Source organism: Chelonoidis abingdonii, chromosome 3 (genome assembly GCF_003597395.2).
Source record: "Chelonoidis abingdonii isolate Lonesome George chromosome 3, CheloAbing_2.0, whole genome shotgun sequence".
NCBI classification, from domain to species: domain Eukaryota; kingdom Metazoa; phylum Chordata; order Testudines; family Testudinidae; genus Chelonoidis; species Chelonoidis abingdonii.
This window is the reverse complement of record NC_133771.1, coordinates 115,254,561-115,274,498: the sequence shown is the minus strand read 5'-3', so window position 1 is coordinate 115,274,498 and position 19,938 is coordinate 115,254,561. Positions and strand designations below refer to the sequence as shown.

Below are 19,938 nucleotides of genomic sequence, written 5' to 3'. Positions count from 1 at the left end.
CACCTAACCGGCTGAAACAGGCTAGGCTATCCCCTAATAATCTAACTCAGTTGCCATGGGAACAAAAACCATGACAACAAAATACACAACACTCTCTGGGTGAAATCCTGCTTCTACTAAAGTCTATGGGAGGTTTGCCATTTACTTAAGTGGGGTCAGGAGTTCACCCTCTCTGATGATTATGTTAATTAAGTCTGAACTAGCTTTAGAATTTTGGTAGCCATCCTCTCACTCTCATCTTCCACTTTACTACTTTGCTCAATTTCTCATCCTCTTACCCCTTTTTTCTATTTATTATCTTCCATCATGTCAATTGACTGTTAATGCATATTTGCAAGTAATAATGCAAGGGAATCATATAAATATGTGAGCTTTGTCACTTTAAACTCAGAAGGAAGGCAATCAGGGAACTGGATTCAGGTTAGTGCATCCTGTCAAAACATTTGACATGCAGCAGAGCAGTTATTATTCTAGAACTCAGATCAGGCACCTTGAACATGGTTATTTTGAATTCAGCAGTGAAGGTGGGGCTGGGAGAAAGCAACTCAATGCACACACCTTAAAGTGAATTATAAAATATAAAACAGTACAAGAAAAACAGGAACCTAAACTGTTCATTCAAAGCAATGACTACTATCCTGAATTCATTTGGGATACATACAGACCATTTCATAAGAGATTGTTAAGAACATAAGAACGGCCATACTCGGTCAGACTAACGGTCCCACCTAAGCCCAGTATCCCATCTTCTCATAGTGGCCAACGCCAGATGCTTCAAAGGGAATGAACAGAAAAGTTCAATTATCCGGTGATCCATCCCCTGTCATCCAGTCCCAGCATCGGGCTGTCAGAGGTTTAGGGACACCAAGAGCATGATGTTGCATCTCTGACCATCTTGGCTAATAGCCACTGATGGTCCTATCCTCCAGGAACTTATCTAATTCTTTTTTTAACCCAGTTATACTTTCAGCCTTCACAACATTCTCTGGTAACAAGTTCCACAGGTTGACTGTGCATTACGTGAAGAAGTATTTCCTTGTGTTTGTTTTAAAGCTGATACCTGTTAGTTTCATGGGGTGATCCCTCATTCTGATGTTATATGGAGGAGAAAATAACACTTCATTTTCTTTGTACTATTCATGATTTTATAGACCTCTATCTTATCCTCCCTTAGTTGTCTCTTTTCCAAGATGAGCAGTACCAGTCTTTTTAATCTCTGGTCAGATGGAAGCTGTTCCATACCTCTACTCTTTTTGTTTTCCTTTTCTGTACGTTTTCCAATCCTAATATATCTTTTTTGAGATAGGGCATCCAGAACTGCATAAAGTATTCAAGGTATTGGTGTGCCATGAATTTATATAGTGGAATTATGGTATTTTCTCTTTTAGCTGTCCATTTCCTAATGATTCCTAACATTATGTTAGCTTTTTTGACTGCTGCTGAGCATTGGGCAGCTGTTTTCAGAGAACTATCCATGACGACTCCAAAATCTCTTTCTTGAGTGGTAACAGCTAATTTAGATCCCACCATTTTTATGTATAGTTGGGATTATGTTTTCCCATGTGCATTACCTTGCATTTATCAATATTGAATTTCAGCTGCCATTTTTTTGGCCAGTCACTCAGTTTTGTGAGATCCATTTGTAACTCTTTGCAGTCTGCTTTGGACTTAACTACCTTGATTTATTGTGTATATTGTCTGCAAACAGTGCCACCTCATTGTTTACCATTTTTCCAGATACTTTATGAATATGTTGCATAACCCTGGTCGCCATACAGATTCCCATGGAACCCTGCTATTAACCCTTTTCTTGTGAAAATTGACTATTTATTCCTACCCCTTGTTTCCTGTCTTTTAACCAGTTACTAACCCATGAGAGGATCTTCCTTCTTAACCCATAACTACCTACATTTCTTAAGAACCTTTGATGAGGGACCTTGTCAAAGGCTTTCTGACAGTCCAACTACACTATATCCGCTGGATCACTCTTGTCCACATGATTGTTGACCCCCTCAGAGAATTCTAGTAGATCTGTGAGACATGATTTCCCTTTGCAAAAGCTGTGTTAATATTTCCCCAACATAGTGTGTTCATCTATGTGTCTGACAATTCTGTTCTTTATGGTAGTTTCAACCAATCTGCCCAGTCCTGAAGTTAAATTTACCAGCCTGTAATTGCTAGGATCACCTCTGGAGCCTTTTTTTAAAAAAAATGGTGTTACATTAGCTATCTTCCTCCAGTCATTTGGTACAGAGGCCTATTTTAAGCGATAGGTTACGTATCACAGTTAGGAGTTCTGCAATTTCATATTTGAGTTTCTTCAGAAAACTTGGGCTTATACCACCTGATGCTCAGGAACTATTAGTTAAATTTATCAATTTGTTGAAAAATTTCCTCAATCAACACCTCAATCTGGGACAGTTCATCAGATTTCTCATCTAAAAAAAAATGGCTCTGGTGTGCGAATCTCCTTCACATTCTCTGCAGTGAAAACTGATGCAAAGAATTCATTTGGCTTCTCTGTAATGCCCTTGTCTTCCTTGAGTGCTCCTTTAGCTCTTTGATTGTCTGGTGGCCCCATTGCTTGCTTGGTAAGGTTCCTGTTTCTGATGTACTTAAAAAAAAGTGGCTGCTAGTTTTTGTCTCTTTTCGTAGTTGTTTTTCAAATTACTTATATTTTTACACTTGACATGCCGGAGTTTATGCTCCTTTCTATTTTCTTCAGCAGGATTTGACTTCTAATTTTTATAAGATGCCTTTTTGCCTCTAACCACCTCTTTTACTCTGTTGTTTAACCATGGTGGAATTTTCTTGAGCTTCTTACTTTTTTTTTTTTTTTTAAATTTGGGGAATACATTTAATTTGAGCCTCTATTATGATGTTTTAAAAAAGTTTCCATGCAGCTTGCAGACGTTTCACTCATGACTGTTCCTTTTAATTTCCACTTAACTAGCTTCCTCATTTTTCTGTAGTTCCCCTTTTTGAAGTTAAATGCTGCTGTCGTGGGCTTCTTTGGTATTCCCTCTACCTCCACCAAAGATGTTAAATTTACATTATGATCACTATTACTGAGTGGTTCCGCTATATTCACTTCTTGGACCAGATCCTGTGCGACACTGAGGACTACATCAAGAACTGCCTCTTCCCTTGTTGGTTCCAGGACTAGCTACTCCAAGAAGCAGTCATTAATTGTGCCTAGAAATTTTATCTTTGCATCCCATCCTGACATGTCATGTACCCAGTCAATATGGAGATAGCTGAAATTCCTCATTATTATGTTTTCTATTTTTACAGTCTCTCTAATATCCCTAACCATGTCACAATCACCATCACCATCCTGGTCAGGTTGTTAATAGTATAGTCTTATTGCTACAGTCTTATTATTCAAGCATGGAATTTCTATCCATAGAGATTCTGTGGTACTGTTTGATTCATTTAAGATTTTTACTACATTTGCCACTGTTTTCTTTCACATATGGCCCACTCCACCATCCTCACTACCTACTCTGTCATTCCTATTTATTTTGTACTCTGACATTACCATGTCCCATTAATTATTATCATTCCACTAAGTTTCTTTGATGCCTATTATCTCAACATCCTCATTTTAATACTAGGCACTGAAGTTCACCCATCAGTATCAGAGCTGTAACTAGTTATTTTAGCACCTGGGGCAAGCAAGCATATTTGCTCCCCCTAGTAACAACATGGGGGGATGGTTACAGGGGGTCACAAGACCCCCCCCACCAGATTTCTGCCCTACATTTAGCACAGAAGTTTTCAAGCTGTGGGGTGTTTCCTTGGCTTTCTGTGGCTGTGGGAGCTGGGGTGCTGGTTAGCTGGCAGCCCTCCCTACCCTGCTCCCCAAGCTGGGCCACCTCTGCATGGCCAAGTGCTCGGCACAGCTCTTAGCTGCATCCCTGACACACTCTTGCCTCTCCCACAAAGGAGCCTGGTGCCAGCTGGCAACACCTCCTGGAGCCGGCCCCTGTCCATGGAGCCTGGCTTCCATGAGATTCTTGCCTTGGGGAGCATCTCATGGCAGCCAGTCTCTGCGGGCAGGGGCTGGCTCCAGGGGGTGTCACTGGTTGGCACCAGGCCTCTTTGGGGGACAGGAAAGGGCAAGTTGGGGCACAGCTTGGAGCTGTGCCACTTGCCCTGCCTGGGCATCACCCAGCAGTGCAGATGTGGGTTGGCTTGGGGTACAGGGCAGGAAGGGCTGCCACAAGCTGGCACAAACGGACCGGGTGATTCCCACCAGCTTCTCATCTGCCGGCTCCTGGCAAGTGGTGATGGTTTTTAAACTGTGGGGTGTGCCCCTGCTCCCTCAGTTTGTAAACCTCTGTGCTAAATGGAAGGCAGAAATCCAGGGGCAGGGTAACCCCACATGCCCCCTCATTCTGCCCCTTTTCTCTGCCTCCAGGGCTTTGTGCCCTGGGCAGTTGCCCTGCTTGCCCCTGCCTTGGTTACAGCCCTGCTTAGTAGTATTTAGACTTCTTGCATTTGTATACAAGCAATTATAAATGTCCATATTTAGTCGTCTGCCTTCATGTGATGCAATAGAATAGGACTCTTTTTAATTTGACGGTTTCTCTTCAGCTCCAACCTGTACTTTATCAATTTCTATCCTCTCCTCTTTACTATGATATAGAGAATTCTTGTTAACTGATCTTCACCTGCAGGATGTCTCTGAACCATGTGCTCCTGTCAGAACTTTCCCCCAGCCCTTAGTTTAAAAACTTCTCTATGACCATTTTAATTTTACGTGCCAGCAATCTGGTTCCATTTGGGTTTAAGTGAAGCCCATCCTTCCTATATAAGCTCCTCCTTTCCCAAAAGTTCCCCAGTTCCTACTAAACCGAAAACCCTACTTCCCATTAGACACAACTGTGCCTGCAGATAGTGGGGGGTGGGGGGGGGGAAGAGTGAGGGCAGCTGGCTTCAGCCACATTACTGAGCATGCTCAGTCCATGTCATGCTCAGTACAAGCCAAGCAGAAAATTTGGGGGCTGGATGTGAACCCACATGGCCCCCCATGCATTACCTCTGCCCTACACCATCATCTCTCCACGCACTGAGACTCTGCAGTTCTGCCTGTCTAACTGGCTCTGCATGTGGAACTGGAAGCATTTCAGAGAATGCCAGCCTGGAGTGTCCTGGACTCTAATTTCTTACCTAGCAACCTCAATTTGGCCTCCAGTTTGGTCTCTAATACCTTTTCCTATGTCATTGTTATCTACATGTACCACAACCACCAGCTCCTTCCCACGGCTGCACATAACTCAGACAGATAACATCAAGACATCTAGACAAAGTGTTATCTCCTCTTCGGAGCATAGGAGCTGGAACTAGGGGTGCTTGAAGTAGTTTCCATTATATACAGGATTTACAGTTCGGTTCAATGGCTCTCAGCACCCCCACCATACAAATTGTTCCAGAAACCCTGCTCTGGAGCCTATATTTGTGGGAATGGTGACAGGATGCAGATGCAGATCAAAATAATCTGAAAGGTATAACTGAAAATTTCATTCACACAAGACAGCTGAAAACAGGCTTTGTTTTTGACATACTGCCTACAAAGAAGAGTCAAAGGTGAGGAAGAGTTAAACTGGACCAGACAGGAATCATTGCAATAAAAATGCAAGTCTTGCTTATTTTCCTGAAACAACATTAATAGGGCTTATATTTACTAGCTTTTGTTGAGGGTAAAAATATAAATTTCATGCATATAATTATTTTGGTTTTTCTGGTTTTCTGTCTATTTTTTAATAAAACAATGTACTATGACCATTGTGGTTTTAGAGTTCACACAGACTATCCAGAAGAGGTGATACAAACTTCATCCTTTAAAAAAAAGAACTGTAGTGATGAACGGTGGGTAGGCTCTGTAAAAATTATACAGAGTAAGAGTCCTCTCCCATACACGTCACTTTAAGGGTCACAATCTTAATGCTGCACAATAATCACCTAATGACCATATATGAGAACTGAGTTCAAGAGATTTTAAGGTGACACTCCCTTGTGGCTAGGAGGAGGATTTACAGCTCTGTTCTGACCCCATGTGTTCCAAAGGCGAGTGGTGGGTCTTTTCTTTCTGCACTCCCTATCTTTTTCCAGAAAGAGGAAAAAACCTTGGGATACTGAGTTTTTCCCCAAACCAGGCCAGTAGAGAGAACGCTGTACTTTACTCTTCTAATTTGGCCTAAGAATAGGCACAAATGGCTGAGCACAAATCAATTAACTCAGACAGAAGAACATACCATAGTCCTGTGGTAAATTTGGGTCTGTCCCACAAATTGCAGACCCCATTTGTGAAGCTCAACAGCTGACGACGATATCATCACTATCCTGACTGTATTTTTTCAATATATAGCCCATTTTTTCCTCTACCCAAGGGCATGACACTGCATTATGCCTCAAAACAGAACTGTTATTTGCACAGTTGCTGTTTGTGGTAGGTTTGGGGAAAAGAAAATTAATCAACTCTATTTATTGTTTGTTAACTGCAGGTTTTCTAACAACCCTTTTAAGAGCTCATCAGGTTGACCTCAGTGCTTTGGAAGATTTTGATGACATAAAGCCCTTTGAATCATCCAGGAGCTACAGGTTTAAGGCAATGTCTATCCAGTATAACATATCTTCTGAATATCATTTCCCTAAATCCCTGCAGCTAAGACTGTCTCTGTGCTGAATGTTCAGGCAATTTCACACATGTCCTGTTGACACAACTAAGATGAGCTTATTTGTGCTTTACTGCCTGGGACATGTTTTGAGTGAGTTGCAGTTTCTCCTTCTTTTCCACATCAGATACGTCTTGGGCACTTTGCGGATTCTAGGAATAAACCCCAGGATTTTTATTTTTGTGTGTTCTCCATATGCTCCTCTGTTAAGTAATTTGGACACCATAAGCTGCACTGGCTGCCAATATCTTTTCACAGAGAAATCAAAGTGATAGTTTTAATTTATAAGCCCTAAATCCCAGCTTTTCTGCATACTCCTTGTGTGATGTTGGGACAAGTCACCTAAATTTCTTCTTGCTTTGATTACTAAATGCATAATAATTCCCTACGTTTGTAAAGATAAATTCATGAATGTTTTTGAGTGATGTTACGGTGATCGGAACCATATAGAGAAATACATAGATAAATGGTTTGTCACATGGGCGACTGCCTCTTTATTTGTCTGATATTGTTACAGATGTAATCAGTAAAGGAACCTGGGCTTGATCCCTCTATGTTTAAGAAAACGTGATACATGCATTTTCTGAATCTTTAGCTTTGGAATTCACTCTGCTTCTCCCCGTAATAAGCCAAAGACCTGGTTTGTTAGCCTCTCCAAACGCCCAGGGGAGAAGGGGAGTATCTAATCATGCTGAGATGGAAATATAGAAGATTTGGCCTAGACCTCGTATTATTAGACAAGTTTGATTTATTACTAGTATACAGGAAATTTCATAACTAGGCTGAACGGCTCATTAATCTTGCAGGGAAAGGCAGAACAAGAATCAATGGCTGGAAGCAGTAGCCAAACAAATTCAAATTAGAAATAAGGCACATATTTTTAACAGTGAGGATGATTCACCATCTGAACAAACTACCAGGGGAAGCAGTGAATTCTCAATCTCTTGTTTTCAGTTCAAGACTGGATGCCTTTCTGGAACATATGCCTTAGCCAAAGAAAAGTTTTGGGCTCAATATAGAGGCAACTAGGTGAAATGTAATGTCTTGTGATACACAAATAAGATTAGATGATCCAATGGTCCCTTCTGGCCTTAAACTCTAAGAATTTATAAATCCTGAATTATTTTTTGGCAGCTTGAGACATGGCTATCAAATCCATCAATAAAAGATAGGCCCAAACCAAAATCCAAGGTACTGAGACAGTTCAAACTTCTCTATTTTTGATTCATTGTCTTATCAGCATTTCAGAAGGCCAATGTTAGCTACTGCTCAATCATCAATCATCTGCCTTAATGGCAGAGCTGGGGCCTTTTGGCCATTTATACTGCAGAGCTAATCCTACTGCGAGGAAGAGATGTTATTTTAGGACAGCGCTGAAGCAGAGATCTTTGTATGAGGGTTACCACCACACTCCTCGTGTACAGGTTACCAGCCCTTTCAGCCCCTAAAGCAGCAATTTATATAGCAAGTGAAGTCTCTTCTTATTGCAGTTGTCTTTCCCATCCTAGGAAGGCTAGCAGAACATACTCTGTTTTCCTTCACATCAGGACAATGAATAATTCACAGTGCTCCTTCCATCAAGATAGTCTCTAGAGTAATGTATTTCTGGCATCAAAGGGGATAAGGGACAAAGGGAAAAGCATTAGTCTCATCTACAAGCCTTGTACCCCAGTTTGGCAACATTGACTCTGGCCTAATGACACCCGGAGTCTCTTAACCTAATGGGCCACATCTGGTAGCTTTTCTCTGGAAGATTGATATTTGAGGCATGCTCACTATGGATTCATTTCTTTCTCTCAACCTAATAAAGGGGGTTTCCCAAGAGTGAAGTAGATACATGCTGTCAAAATTTCATTATAGCACATGTTCAGGTCTTTGTCTGTTTAGCGTACTTGATTATCACCAAAAGGAGGAAATCACAGACTATTTTGGTTTTAGTCCATTTACAATGTAATTTCTAGCTCAATAATATGACAACGTCACAACAGTTTTCACTGTCTGACTCCAGTCCTCTCTGTGCTGCTGTATAATTAGAGCAAATTTTAACCCCCCACTGGCATTTCTGGAAGTTTAGTTAATTAAACTAACCTTTCCTTTTCTTTTTTGTAGCACAAAACAAATTGCTTTCCATGCACATGGGAGATTTAATGTTCTATATAATTTCGAGGGCTATTTTAAATATACCTTTGAAACTATTTGATTAAAAAGTAGGTATATACAAAATGTTCAAACTCAGACCCTGGCTGGCTAGGTACGGTCTAGGGAGAGACTTGGTCTAGTGGTCTGAGTATGGGAACACAAGCCAAGAATCACTGAATTCTACTTGCTGCTCTGACACTTACTCACTTGGGCAAGTCTTCCAGGCTCTTTGCACTACTTATCCTGTCTGTCAAGCAACATTATATGGCTTAACCCTGGTTTATACACACATTTTGTACTTGGTATCACTAGGTTGGTTAGGGACGTGGTTTTTTTGTTTATTTGTTTTTGTTTTCTACTGAATTAGTTATACCGATACAGCTCCTGATGTGGACACTGGGGTAAATGTGCTTATATTTAGAGAAACTTATTCCCCTTCCTATATAGTAATAAGTTGTATTAGGATAAGCACTTTTATACCAGTGTAAGTGCACTCCCCCAGGGGTATGTTGTTTTGGTTTAAGTGTAAGGTATACTTAAAGTGACCCAAGTTGTGTGCAGACAAGATCTTACTTACTAGCAGGGCCGGCTCCAGGGGCTCTGCCGCCCCAAGTAGCCAAAAAAACAAACACAAACAAAAACAAAAACTCATGATCGCGATCTGCGGCAATTCAGCAGGAGGTCCTTCGCTCCGAATGGGAATGAGGGACCCTCTGCAGAATTGCCCCGAATACCTGAAAGTGCCACCCTGCTCCAGAGTTGCCGCCCCAAGCACCTGCTTGATAAGCTGATGCCTGGAGCCAGCCCTGCTTACTAGCAATGGTGCTGGGAGGATTAATTAGTTAATAACTAAGAGGTGTGGACTGCTAATTATTATCACCAGCATTAATTTTTAGTAGTTTGAATCAACTTCACCTGAAATACAAGGCCACTTCCTCTTTTCAACTATCTGTCCAGTTAAGAGTGAATGCACCTTTGTCCTACAATAGTGTTGGTTATTTGGGAAGGTTCACCAAATAATGGCCAGACTTTATGGGTTGTTTGTGAACTTCTGTCTTTGACTATTTGTTATTTACATTGTGTGAGTGTCACTTAAATCACAGGGCATTGTTTCAGCTCCCAAGATGGATGGCAAATATTAAAGAAGAATAATGACGTATGCATTTCTGAGACATCATTTGTGCTAAAAATTCATGAAAAAGTTCAGAATTGTGAATATTTTTCCTGAATACAAGGCAAATCCTCCAAATACTCAAGAAAATGAAGAGCAGTGAATCAAAGTGAAAGTAAGTCAATGCTTTCATTTGTGAAAATATTTGTTGTGAATCTGATTTTCTTCTTCTTTTGACTAGATTTCTGATTAACACAACAAAGTTCTGAATTGTAGGACAGAGAAAGAACAGGTCCTACCTGGGGGATTATTGAGCAATGAGCAATAACTAGAGTAAATTTAGAAAAAACCACTCTTGCTAGACAAAGTTGTTGTTGTTGACAGGACTGCAAAGTTAGTAGATTCAGGGAATGCAGTAGTCATAATGGGCCAGATCTTGAAGTGATGTGAATCAACATAGGTCTATTCACATAAATGAAATGGTCGGTGTGCACCAGATGAAAATTTGGCTCCACAAGTTTAAATTTTAGTACAAGTGTGTGATGCTGTTGCTTATTAAACCTGAAGTTAAAAATAAATTCAAATTGGCTTGGTTTGTAACATCACAGACGTAAAACTGACTAAAAGGCCATTAACTATAGCAATGTATTAAGTTGTGGGATACCATGGGGAGCAGAGGTAGAGCTGATTCAGTTCACATTTAATAGCTCCATTAATAGTTTAGAAAAGAGACTAAGCAGCATATTAATGAAATCCACTGATATTAAAATGGGAAAAGCAGAGAACACCTGTTAAGCCTGGAAGATGATGTAAAGGAACTTAGAGAGCTTAGAAATATGGACAGAAAAGAACTAAGTGAGGCTCAGTTTGGAAAAATGCAAAATAACACAGCTGAGGAAAAAGAATCTAACATTAGTGGGAGATCGAGGTCTAGAAAGCAATACTGCTAAAGACGACTTGGGGCTGATACTGAATAGCAAATCTGCCATGAATTTGCAAGGTAACATGGCTAGAAAAATACCTACGGACTTTGCATATTCAAAAGCATCACTCCATGGAGCATGGAAGTAACAGTCACTCCTTGTAGACCAGTCATATACTACTTAAGTTAATAGGAGTTTTGTCATTGATTCCAATGGGTCTTCTATGGCTTTTGTGCAAAACCAATCAGTTCTGGTCACCATATTACCAGAAAGATATGGAAGAACTGGAAGGTTTCAAAGAAGAGAAACAAAAATGTTCAGAATCTGGAAGGGACAGCATATAAGGAAAGATTAAGACAGCTAAATATGCATAAGTTGGCCAGGCAGCATGAAACAGACTTCAAATATCTAAAGGACTTTACCACCAAGGACGGGAGTAACTATGTAGTGTGGTACAGCAACATATAACTGAAAGCCAGGGGATGAAATTAACAAAGCCACAATTTTGGCTATGTGATACTAGTAAACCAAGTGTCAGCTCTGGCCAAGGCCATAGGCATTAGGTAAGAACTGACAAACTCATAGCTGGAAACCAAAGCAGCTGTTAGCGTTGTTCAAAATAGGTATTAGTCTTATAAGACTGTATTCAATGTTTAGACAAGTGATGCATTATTCTCACTTGTAATGCCTGTATTCCATGCTATAAGAAACTATGTAAGTTGTGCTTTAGAACTTTGAAAATATTGACTCTGAACTTGTGTACCCAGGCTTGGGAATCATCCTCACCACTACCACCACCACCACCATTCAAGAGCGCTATCAAGATTAAATGGGCCACTAAGGAACATTGTAGCACAAAGGACTGGTGAAATGGCCCTATTATACCTTGGAGAAGTTACGTGCAAGGGAGCTCATCTTGTAGACTGGAAGATTAAGCGTAAAAGATAAAGGTCTCTTTACTGTTTGAACTCTCACAGAGCCAGACACTCTACACTGAAGCAAGAGATCCCCCAGGAAAGACCTTTTGAATTGATAGATCACTACAACTCTGTCACTATTAGGATTTAGATTGCAGCTCACTTGTGGGCATACGTTTGCTTGCTTTAACCTGTAAATAACTTATTACTTTTTCCTAGTTAATAAACCTTTAAATAGTTCATTACTGCATTGGTCCAGGCGTTGTCTTTGGGGTAAGATTTAGGGTACCAACTGCTGGGGTAAGTGACTGCTCTCTTGGGACTTGTGATTTTTACGGTGACCATTTATCACTAACTCCTGCCTGCTTGGGTTGCAAGACAAACTGGAAAGCTTACGGGGACTGGCTGGGACTCCAGGACTGATTTAGTGATCCAGGAGTTCACATTTGTTATGGCTTGGTGAAATATAATTTATGGAACACGCCACCAGTTTGGGGAGTCTACCGTGTTTCTGACAGTCTACCCTGAGGTTGGCACTCATGGTTATGAGCCACTCCAGACTGCATGATACTCTTAGTAACAGGAAAACTTCCTGACAGTGAGTTCTGTTAGCATGTGGAACAATCTTCTAACAGAAAAGGTGAAGGCCCATTGAGTCAGACATTTGCTTGGACAACATGAGGAACAATCCTGCATTGGGAGAGAGATGGACTAGGTGATGTACTATGTCTTTTTCATCTCTAATCTACAAGATTCTCCAGGATACTCTGACTTTTCAAAATTTAACTAAAGAAATCTTAAAAGGGCCATCAGATATGCTCTAAGCTGCCCTTACTGCTCTGTCACCATTTTGAATGCAAACTCAACATGGTTGCCACAAGAAGCTATAAAATCTGATATAAAAGGGTGGTATTATACACCGTACTATGTAAACAATCAGAGACAAGAAGGAGTCAGGGTGATATGGGTGTATCTGAAAGTTTTAGTAGTGGTTGAGTGACTCTGGATAAAATAAACCCCAAACTCTTTGAATTTCCAATTAAAATAATATGTTTAATTATGCTTAAATTTTATGCCCCTGCATTTTTAGGTTCCCTCTAGGATATGGGATGGGGATTCTTAAGCTGTTGTGCAAAATACCCAAGGCTAGATATGGCCCAGATCAAGAAAAAGTACAGGTCTCTAAATCTGTTTCCATACAGCTGGAAGGGAAGGAGTTGCAAAGTTAAGGGTTCTGTTTTAAAAAAGGGGACCTCAAATTCACACATGCATTTATTGCTTTATTCCAATTTCTGGGAGTTGGGGAAGTTAAAGAAGGGCCCTTCAGGAAAATCAGCTGCTCTTTATGAACCCATCTTAACCTATTACCACCAAAAGCCATTTTTAAGGCTCATTTATTTTTTACATTTCCATTAGTGGTAGGTCTCCTGACTTATCCTGGCCAAGGACATTTTTTACTATTTTTAAAAAAGCGGCAAAAAGAAGATCAAGAAGCTACTGCCTTTCCTTCCATAGCAGAGTTTTCTAGCTCACCTTTGGACACTTTTCAGAATTTTTATTGTTGCATTGTTCTCTATTTGCCTCCTAATGGCATGTCAATATCAATCTTCCCATTTCTTAATCAATCCTCCCTGACGTGCAGTTGGGACTCTGAGGGATTTGTTCTAGATCAGAAAAGAGAGCATGTTATCTTTGGAGTGGGAGTTCATGAGGAAATGTTTGTGCCAATCCTTAAATTGACTTTATAAGGTTTTCCTTTCATTGAGGCAAATATGGCTGCTGCCAAAACACTGCAATACCATCATCATTTACATCAAAATACTCTTGCAGCACCTGATGCACCATACTGTATTTTTTTCCACTAAACAAATCAGAAGGCTGAAAACTGTCATTATTGCTGCTTGTCAGTAGTATGGACTCCTGAAAGGCGCACAGAAACACTGGATTGCTAAATTCTATGACACTTCACTGAGGGGAGGGTGGAGATAAACTGCAGCCCCAATTATAAGTAGCTTTGTATATTGCCCAAAATTGTTGTGCAAGTGTATAAGAAGTGGACTTCCACCTAGTCACTACGCTGTCCTCCCTGGTGCAGCAAGCAGGGTTATAAAGGAAAAGGCTAGGAGTGACCACAGACTTTTTGCACAATAGCTAGCATATTTTCAACAATAGTCTCGTATTTGCTTAGAGGCTTACTGCAAAGGTTTATAGCTAATAATTTGACCAACCATAAAACTGTTACAGTATTTTGGGTTCTAAATATCTTTTGAAAATAAGATGCAGAATAATAACTATTCTCATGTCATTGCCTTCAAGAGATACTTAAAAAAACCAATAGCCATTATAGGCTAGATCCTGCAGATCTCATTTATACAAAGCTCCTTGTGTCTTCCCTATTTTTGTGAGTCCCACCAAACCAGTGTTTTATGTTTTCTTTGCTGGCTCTACAGCAGCAGTTCACTAGCAAGTGTTGTCAGCAAGAGCCGTGCACAGCAAAGATGTCTTGTCATGAGTCAGCCACTAAAGAAGCTGAAGTTGTTAAAAGCACACAGGATAATCTCAACTCCATGCAAAACGGTAAAAAGGGAGAAAAAATGCTGGCTAAATGGAAAAAAGATAAAATTAGTATGGAAATATGTATTTGCAAACTTGTAAGTAGGCATTTACAGACAAAAGTGAAGATAATGAAAAATGAAAGCTCTAAAAAAATTACTCAACGGTGTCCTCTAAAGAATGTATGGACAATCAGATTAAGGTATTGTGCAAAACAGGGCACATAAGCAAATTTCCCATCCTTAATGGCATGCACCACATTTGTCCCATCATTAGAAATGATAAACCCATGAGAAAGAGAAAGCAAGGGGTAAAACCGCTATTTGTCATGCAGCTTCTCTTACACATTCACTGCAGTGTGGGATTTTTCAAAGCTGCACATGTGCCGACGGACACTGGCTGGTGGGCGAGAATTCTGGCTGCCTCTTCCTGAAGATTGAAAAGAAAAAGACACCCAGTGAGTGGTTATACACATGTACACACATGGTGGTTGTACCACTCAATAGGGTGCCTGTCCCTGATCTAGTCCCAGTCTTCTCTGGATCTTGCCATTCTCCTCCTTCTCTACTTTATTTTGTGGTCTACTGCAACTTGCAAAAAGATTTTTCCTTTGCTACTGCATGACTTGTTTTCAAGTGGCTTCACATGGTGTTTATACTCATTCTCTCTACTGATACCATAAGTACTCAAATAGCAGATGGCAATGCTGCTGTGCATTTAGTCTTCAGTGGAAACTCTCCCCTGGCCTTCTCCAAGACGCATGGGAATGGTACAAAAGGAGCAACATGCTCTTCTTATCTCACCTATAAGAGGTTTACTATAGGCTTTTTTAAAAAAAAGTATATGCTTAGTTCATACTTTTCTTCTATGGCCCTTACTGCAATAGTTTGCTTTTCTCAGTGTTACCTTTCTCTGATTCTGGCTACAGTGAATAGTCATTGGTATTACATGTGGATCTTTGTTTCTCATGGATATAACTGTGCTTTTGAAGGGTAGGCATAAAGTTTAGGCTCTCTTAGATTATTTAATGCCTCAAAACTGAAAACTGGTCGCTTTGGATGTTAACACTGCAGATAATGGAAGGCAATTTGCTCTTTCATTTCTTCTCCCTGTTGTGCTATATAGTTAACAAAAGCAGATGCAAGCTCCCATGCTGTCTTTCACAGAACCAAGAAAAGAAAAAAAAATGCTTCCACAAAAATTTCATGTACTTTTGGCAAGTGGAGTGTAGAGACAGAAATCTGCAAAAAGTTTTAGTTGGGTTGAAAATTAAATGCAAAATAAAACTCAGCATTTTTTGTCCACAACGAGAAAGTCATGGTGCACACTTGCCATATTCTTGTTTATCCCCGTAACAAAGGATTGAAGGGTAGCATGTACATACACTGCATATTCAGTTCAGCTTCTAACGATTGAAACATTTAACTTTTCTCACAACACACCAATGTACAGTAGCACAGAGTGATATATACAACAATGCATGAATACTTGGTTTGGGGCTGCAAATGCCTTGAGATTACTTCCATGCTATTATAAATAGATAGCAAATTTTATTTGCAATGGGGCTATTTCTCAGCACTCAAACTATCCACTATAGAGTCTCCTGAATAATTAAAACTCTTATCAGCAATGACAAAATCTCTGAGATTTGAAAATTTCAAGCCAGTCATAATTGGGAGCTTAGCTACTGTGACCTCTTCTTCACTTTACTAAATTCACAAAGATTATAGAGCTTCAGATTAAACAGAACAACCAACGTTTCTATATTTTTTTTTCCATTTTCTTGGTTTATTGGCAGAGCCAATTGCAATATTTGGTGGACAACATTGTGAATCATTGCTGATTGCCTTGTTAAAAATCAGAACCAGTAGTGTATTCAGTCACAGTGGCTGAGTTTACAAGATATTTGACAATATGCAACCAATTATTTGAGACCAAAATCTAGCTCTAAATACACTCCCATCATACGTATTGCTTCAGCATGCATACCATGTACACAAAAGAGGACACAATGAAACAAAGGATCTGGTTTCATGCCATTAAAAATAGTATCAAAACATCCTTTGACTTGGAAATGTGGCATGGGATTAGGTTGCTTTTGAGGCAAGTGATAGTCTAGACATTTCACTATCATTTCGGGGATTTTTTTGGATCTTCTTTCTACTGTTTATTTCTTCCTACGCTGATACATCCTCATGATGACTTTTCCCATTTTCACACTTTAGGGATATTTTCTTGCTATGAATTCCTCATATACAAAAGTGGGAAGGGTACAGACTTCCAGACCCAGTCAAAAATCTCCCTAATACATTCAGAAAGCATCTTTATTCTTTTGTCCCAATGGTGGCTGGGCCATCTTAAGAGCTGTGTGTCCTGGCCACAATCAAAAATAGATATTACAACCCCCTAAATGCACTGTACATTTTGTTGAAAAGATGTGCTCCTTTCAATTCTGTCGTAAACTATTATGCAGCTTTGCTGACACCGTTAAGTGGAATTGCCATACCATAATGAAGGTGTTTAAAATGCTGCCCACTAGCACAGACTCTATCAGAGAGAAGACTATGTTAGAGCATGTAGGGCTTCTTAGTTGACACAAGTAGGCCTAAGATAAAACAAGACACGCCTGAACAAGTAACTGCTGAACAAGCCCGAAGAAGTATTGGCTGAAACAACTAACTATTGTGGGTATGTTTACTGTAAACAAGTAGGCAGAAACACCCTGAACCAATACGCTTGCCTTATGCAATCTGCAAAGCGATTGGTCTGTAAGTGCAAGAAGTATAGATGTTAGTAGTAGGAAAGATGAATATAAACTGTGTAGCATGTGGCATGAATTGGAATTGTGGTATCACCCCCTACCTAAACCCCCTGCATCTGGGCCTGGTCAGCATGGGCAAAAAGCTGTTACAAACCTAACCTGAGTGACAAGCTGGAGTTGAAGTGAATGTTTGAATTCCCAGACAACTGGATGAAGTGTTCTCCCAGAACTGGGCAAGGTGTTCTGAATAAGCTAAGTGGAAAATGTCTTGGAGGGAATCCCAACAGAGCAGAGGGTTCCTGAATGAAGTCCATTAACTGCTTAACTTAGTTCTTCTAAAGTTCTTTGAAGCATAAGAATATTTCTAGCCAGCTGCTCAAAATTCAGGAAAAGTAACAGGTCTGTTGAAATATGCTGCAAAGAATGGGTCGGACAGAAGAGTTGCTTTTCTCACTATATTTTTCCTTAAGTGTAAATTAGTCAAACAGCTGTGTCAAGATTGCAGGAAAGTGTAAATTGCTATCAGTGATGTTTTATTTCTGTATAGCTGTGAATCTTGATATAGTTACCCACAACTCAGGAATTACTGTCTCCACTAATCCAACAGACCTTGACCTGAATGTATCTGTCATGCACCCAAGACTACTAATGTGCAGGGCATTGTTATTATTTCTCATCTATACTGCAGTAGCATCCAAAGAAGAATGTGCAAATTATGGATTTTTCAATCTGCTGGCAATTTAAAAAGCAAAACAAAACAATACAGCAGCAGCAAAAGTGTTTCAGGTCAAACAAATTATTTGGGGATTTTTGGAAAGCTCAATAGTGGAAAAAAATCCATAAAAATAATTTTGGGTCAAACAATGTTTAGTCCAATGCCTCCCTGTCCCACTGAAAATGTTTTGTTTCATTTTTCAGCATTTTTTAAACATATATATATATATTTAAATTGAGGAAAGTTTTGAAACAAAAAGACATTTCAAACTAAAAAAATGTTGAGTTTTGAAAACTCTAAAACAAAACTGAATAATTTGACATTTCTCACCCCCTCTCCTCAACATGAACAATTTAGCAACTGATATGAATTTGCAAAACATTTTTGGGTCACCAAATCTGCATTTTTTGTATGTGTGTAAATAAATTTCATCTGAAAAATTTTGCCCAGGTTTAATCCAAAGGCGCAGTCAGGTGCGGGGACCCACTGTGCTAGTCGTCATTGAAGCTATTTGAATGAGTTCTAGGTTCACTCTGATCAAAAGCACACAGGTAAGCACAGTCTTTGCCCCAAATTGCTTAAAATCTCTCTTGAAACAAGTGAGTGCTGTAAACAAAAAGAGGATAGAGTGTTGGGGTAACAATGAGAATATCAAGCTGGTATTTGGGTAAGCTTTGCTTACAACTCAGTGGTCCTGAATCATTCAAAAGCTTTTTTTTAAAAAACACAAATAACCAATTTCATATGTATAGGGGAAAATATCCCCTTTGTGTCATAACAACATGACTTAAATCATCACTTCATATTTCAGTGTTGAGACCTATTATTCCCTCCACTCTCAAAGGGTAAAATAGCAAGAGTGGCAGAATTTCCCACTGTTCAATTTCTTCCTTTGAACATCTGGAGGTCAGTTGGGTGCTAGTGAACGTGAGGGAATGATAAATAGTATTTGTTAGAGAGGGAGGTGCTTTTTTTGTACATTGATCCCACCATCCCTTCTCAGCCTAATCCCTGGGTGTTTTCTTAGAGGCTGCGAGGCATACTGAATTTTATGGCAATATGCTCATAGGCTTTATGTTTCCCACACAAGAGATTCAGGCCTCACATGCGGTCGCCAATGCTAGATCAAAAGGCGTATGTACAAAAAGGTGGAAACCTTGGTCCTGCTCCTATTGCATAAGGGCTGCAGGACTGAATCTCAACTGTTTTGTTATGCTCCTCCTTTGCATCAGTCATGTATGCCTTTATGCATAAAAATGGAATGAGCTGAGAATTTAGTTTGCAACTAGTCCACACATAGTTTTATTCTTTTTAGAAACAAAAAGGTTCAAAAAGGAAAAGGGAGAACTGATTGTCTCATGGATTTACCCAATTAAAGCCGTAATGAAGAAAACTAAAGAATGAGAAGAAATGCAATGGAATGCATGAGTCTGCAACCTTACTCAGAATAGTTAAAGTGCTAAAAACAGGCTAGAAACCTCTTACACCAGTGAGCAGTTACTCATGCAAACAGTCCCACAGATATAAGTGGCAGCACTCACGGGAGAAACTGCTCACCAATGTAAGATTTTTACCATCTTGAATTGCAATGATCTGCCCTCTCTGAGATAAATGAGCTGCCATGGGCAGTTCCAGGACAAGGTGCAGAAGGCAAGACAAACAAAAATGATTTTTCAAAAAGAAAACAGAGGAAGGACAATAGAGAATAGAAGCGAGTTACCCAGGGCACAGCTAAGTATGGTCCTTACCTAACCTCCAAAGGCTTTGAAGAGTATTATCAGAGAAGATTTAAGTGTTTGCAAGCACTACGGTTGGTAGAAAGGAGGTAGGAAAACTCTTATACTAGCTAAAGTATGAACATTTAAGGGAAGACAGACTCTCTGGGCACTTCTGGGACAGACTGCAGTAAAATTGCAGCAAAAACACTACTGTGCTTTAGTCAAATATATATAACAAACTACTTAAACAGTGAAGAGCAGGAAGAGTTGAAAAATCAGAGTGTCTACAGTGCCAGAGTTTAAAAAGATCAGATTTTATACCTCAGTGCCCCAGCAAAAGGAGAACAAACAAAGTAAAGAAGTCAGAAACAGTATATTAAAAAATTAAAGATGCTTGAAATACCATTTCAGAAAAGCTGGA

General features: G+C 39.8%; 1 protein-coding gene across 2 annotated transcripts in view; it reads right to left on the bottom strand.

The window, feature by feature from the left end:
• GRM1 (glutamate metabotropic receptor 1) overlaps positions 1 to 19,938 on the bottom strand; it is a 291,902-nt gene that overhangs the window by 13,894 nt on the left and 258,070 nt on the right. The window contains exon 9 of one of the 2 annotated variants that reach the window (XM_032794554.2): positions 14,668 to 14,752. The exons of the other annotated variant lie outside the window; for it this stretch is intronic. Coding sequence (XP_032650445.1) covers positions 14,692 to 14,752 — 61 coding nt within the window. The 3' untranslated portion in view covers positions 14,668 to 14,691. The remainder of the gene's footprint in view (positions 1 to 14,667; positions 14,753 to 19,938) is intronic. 2 annotated transcript variants of the gene reach the window in all.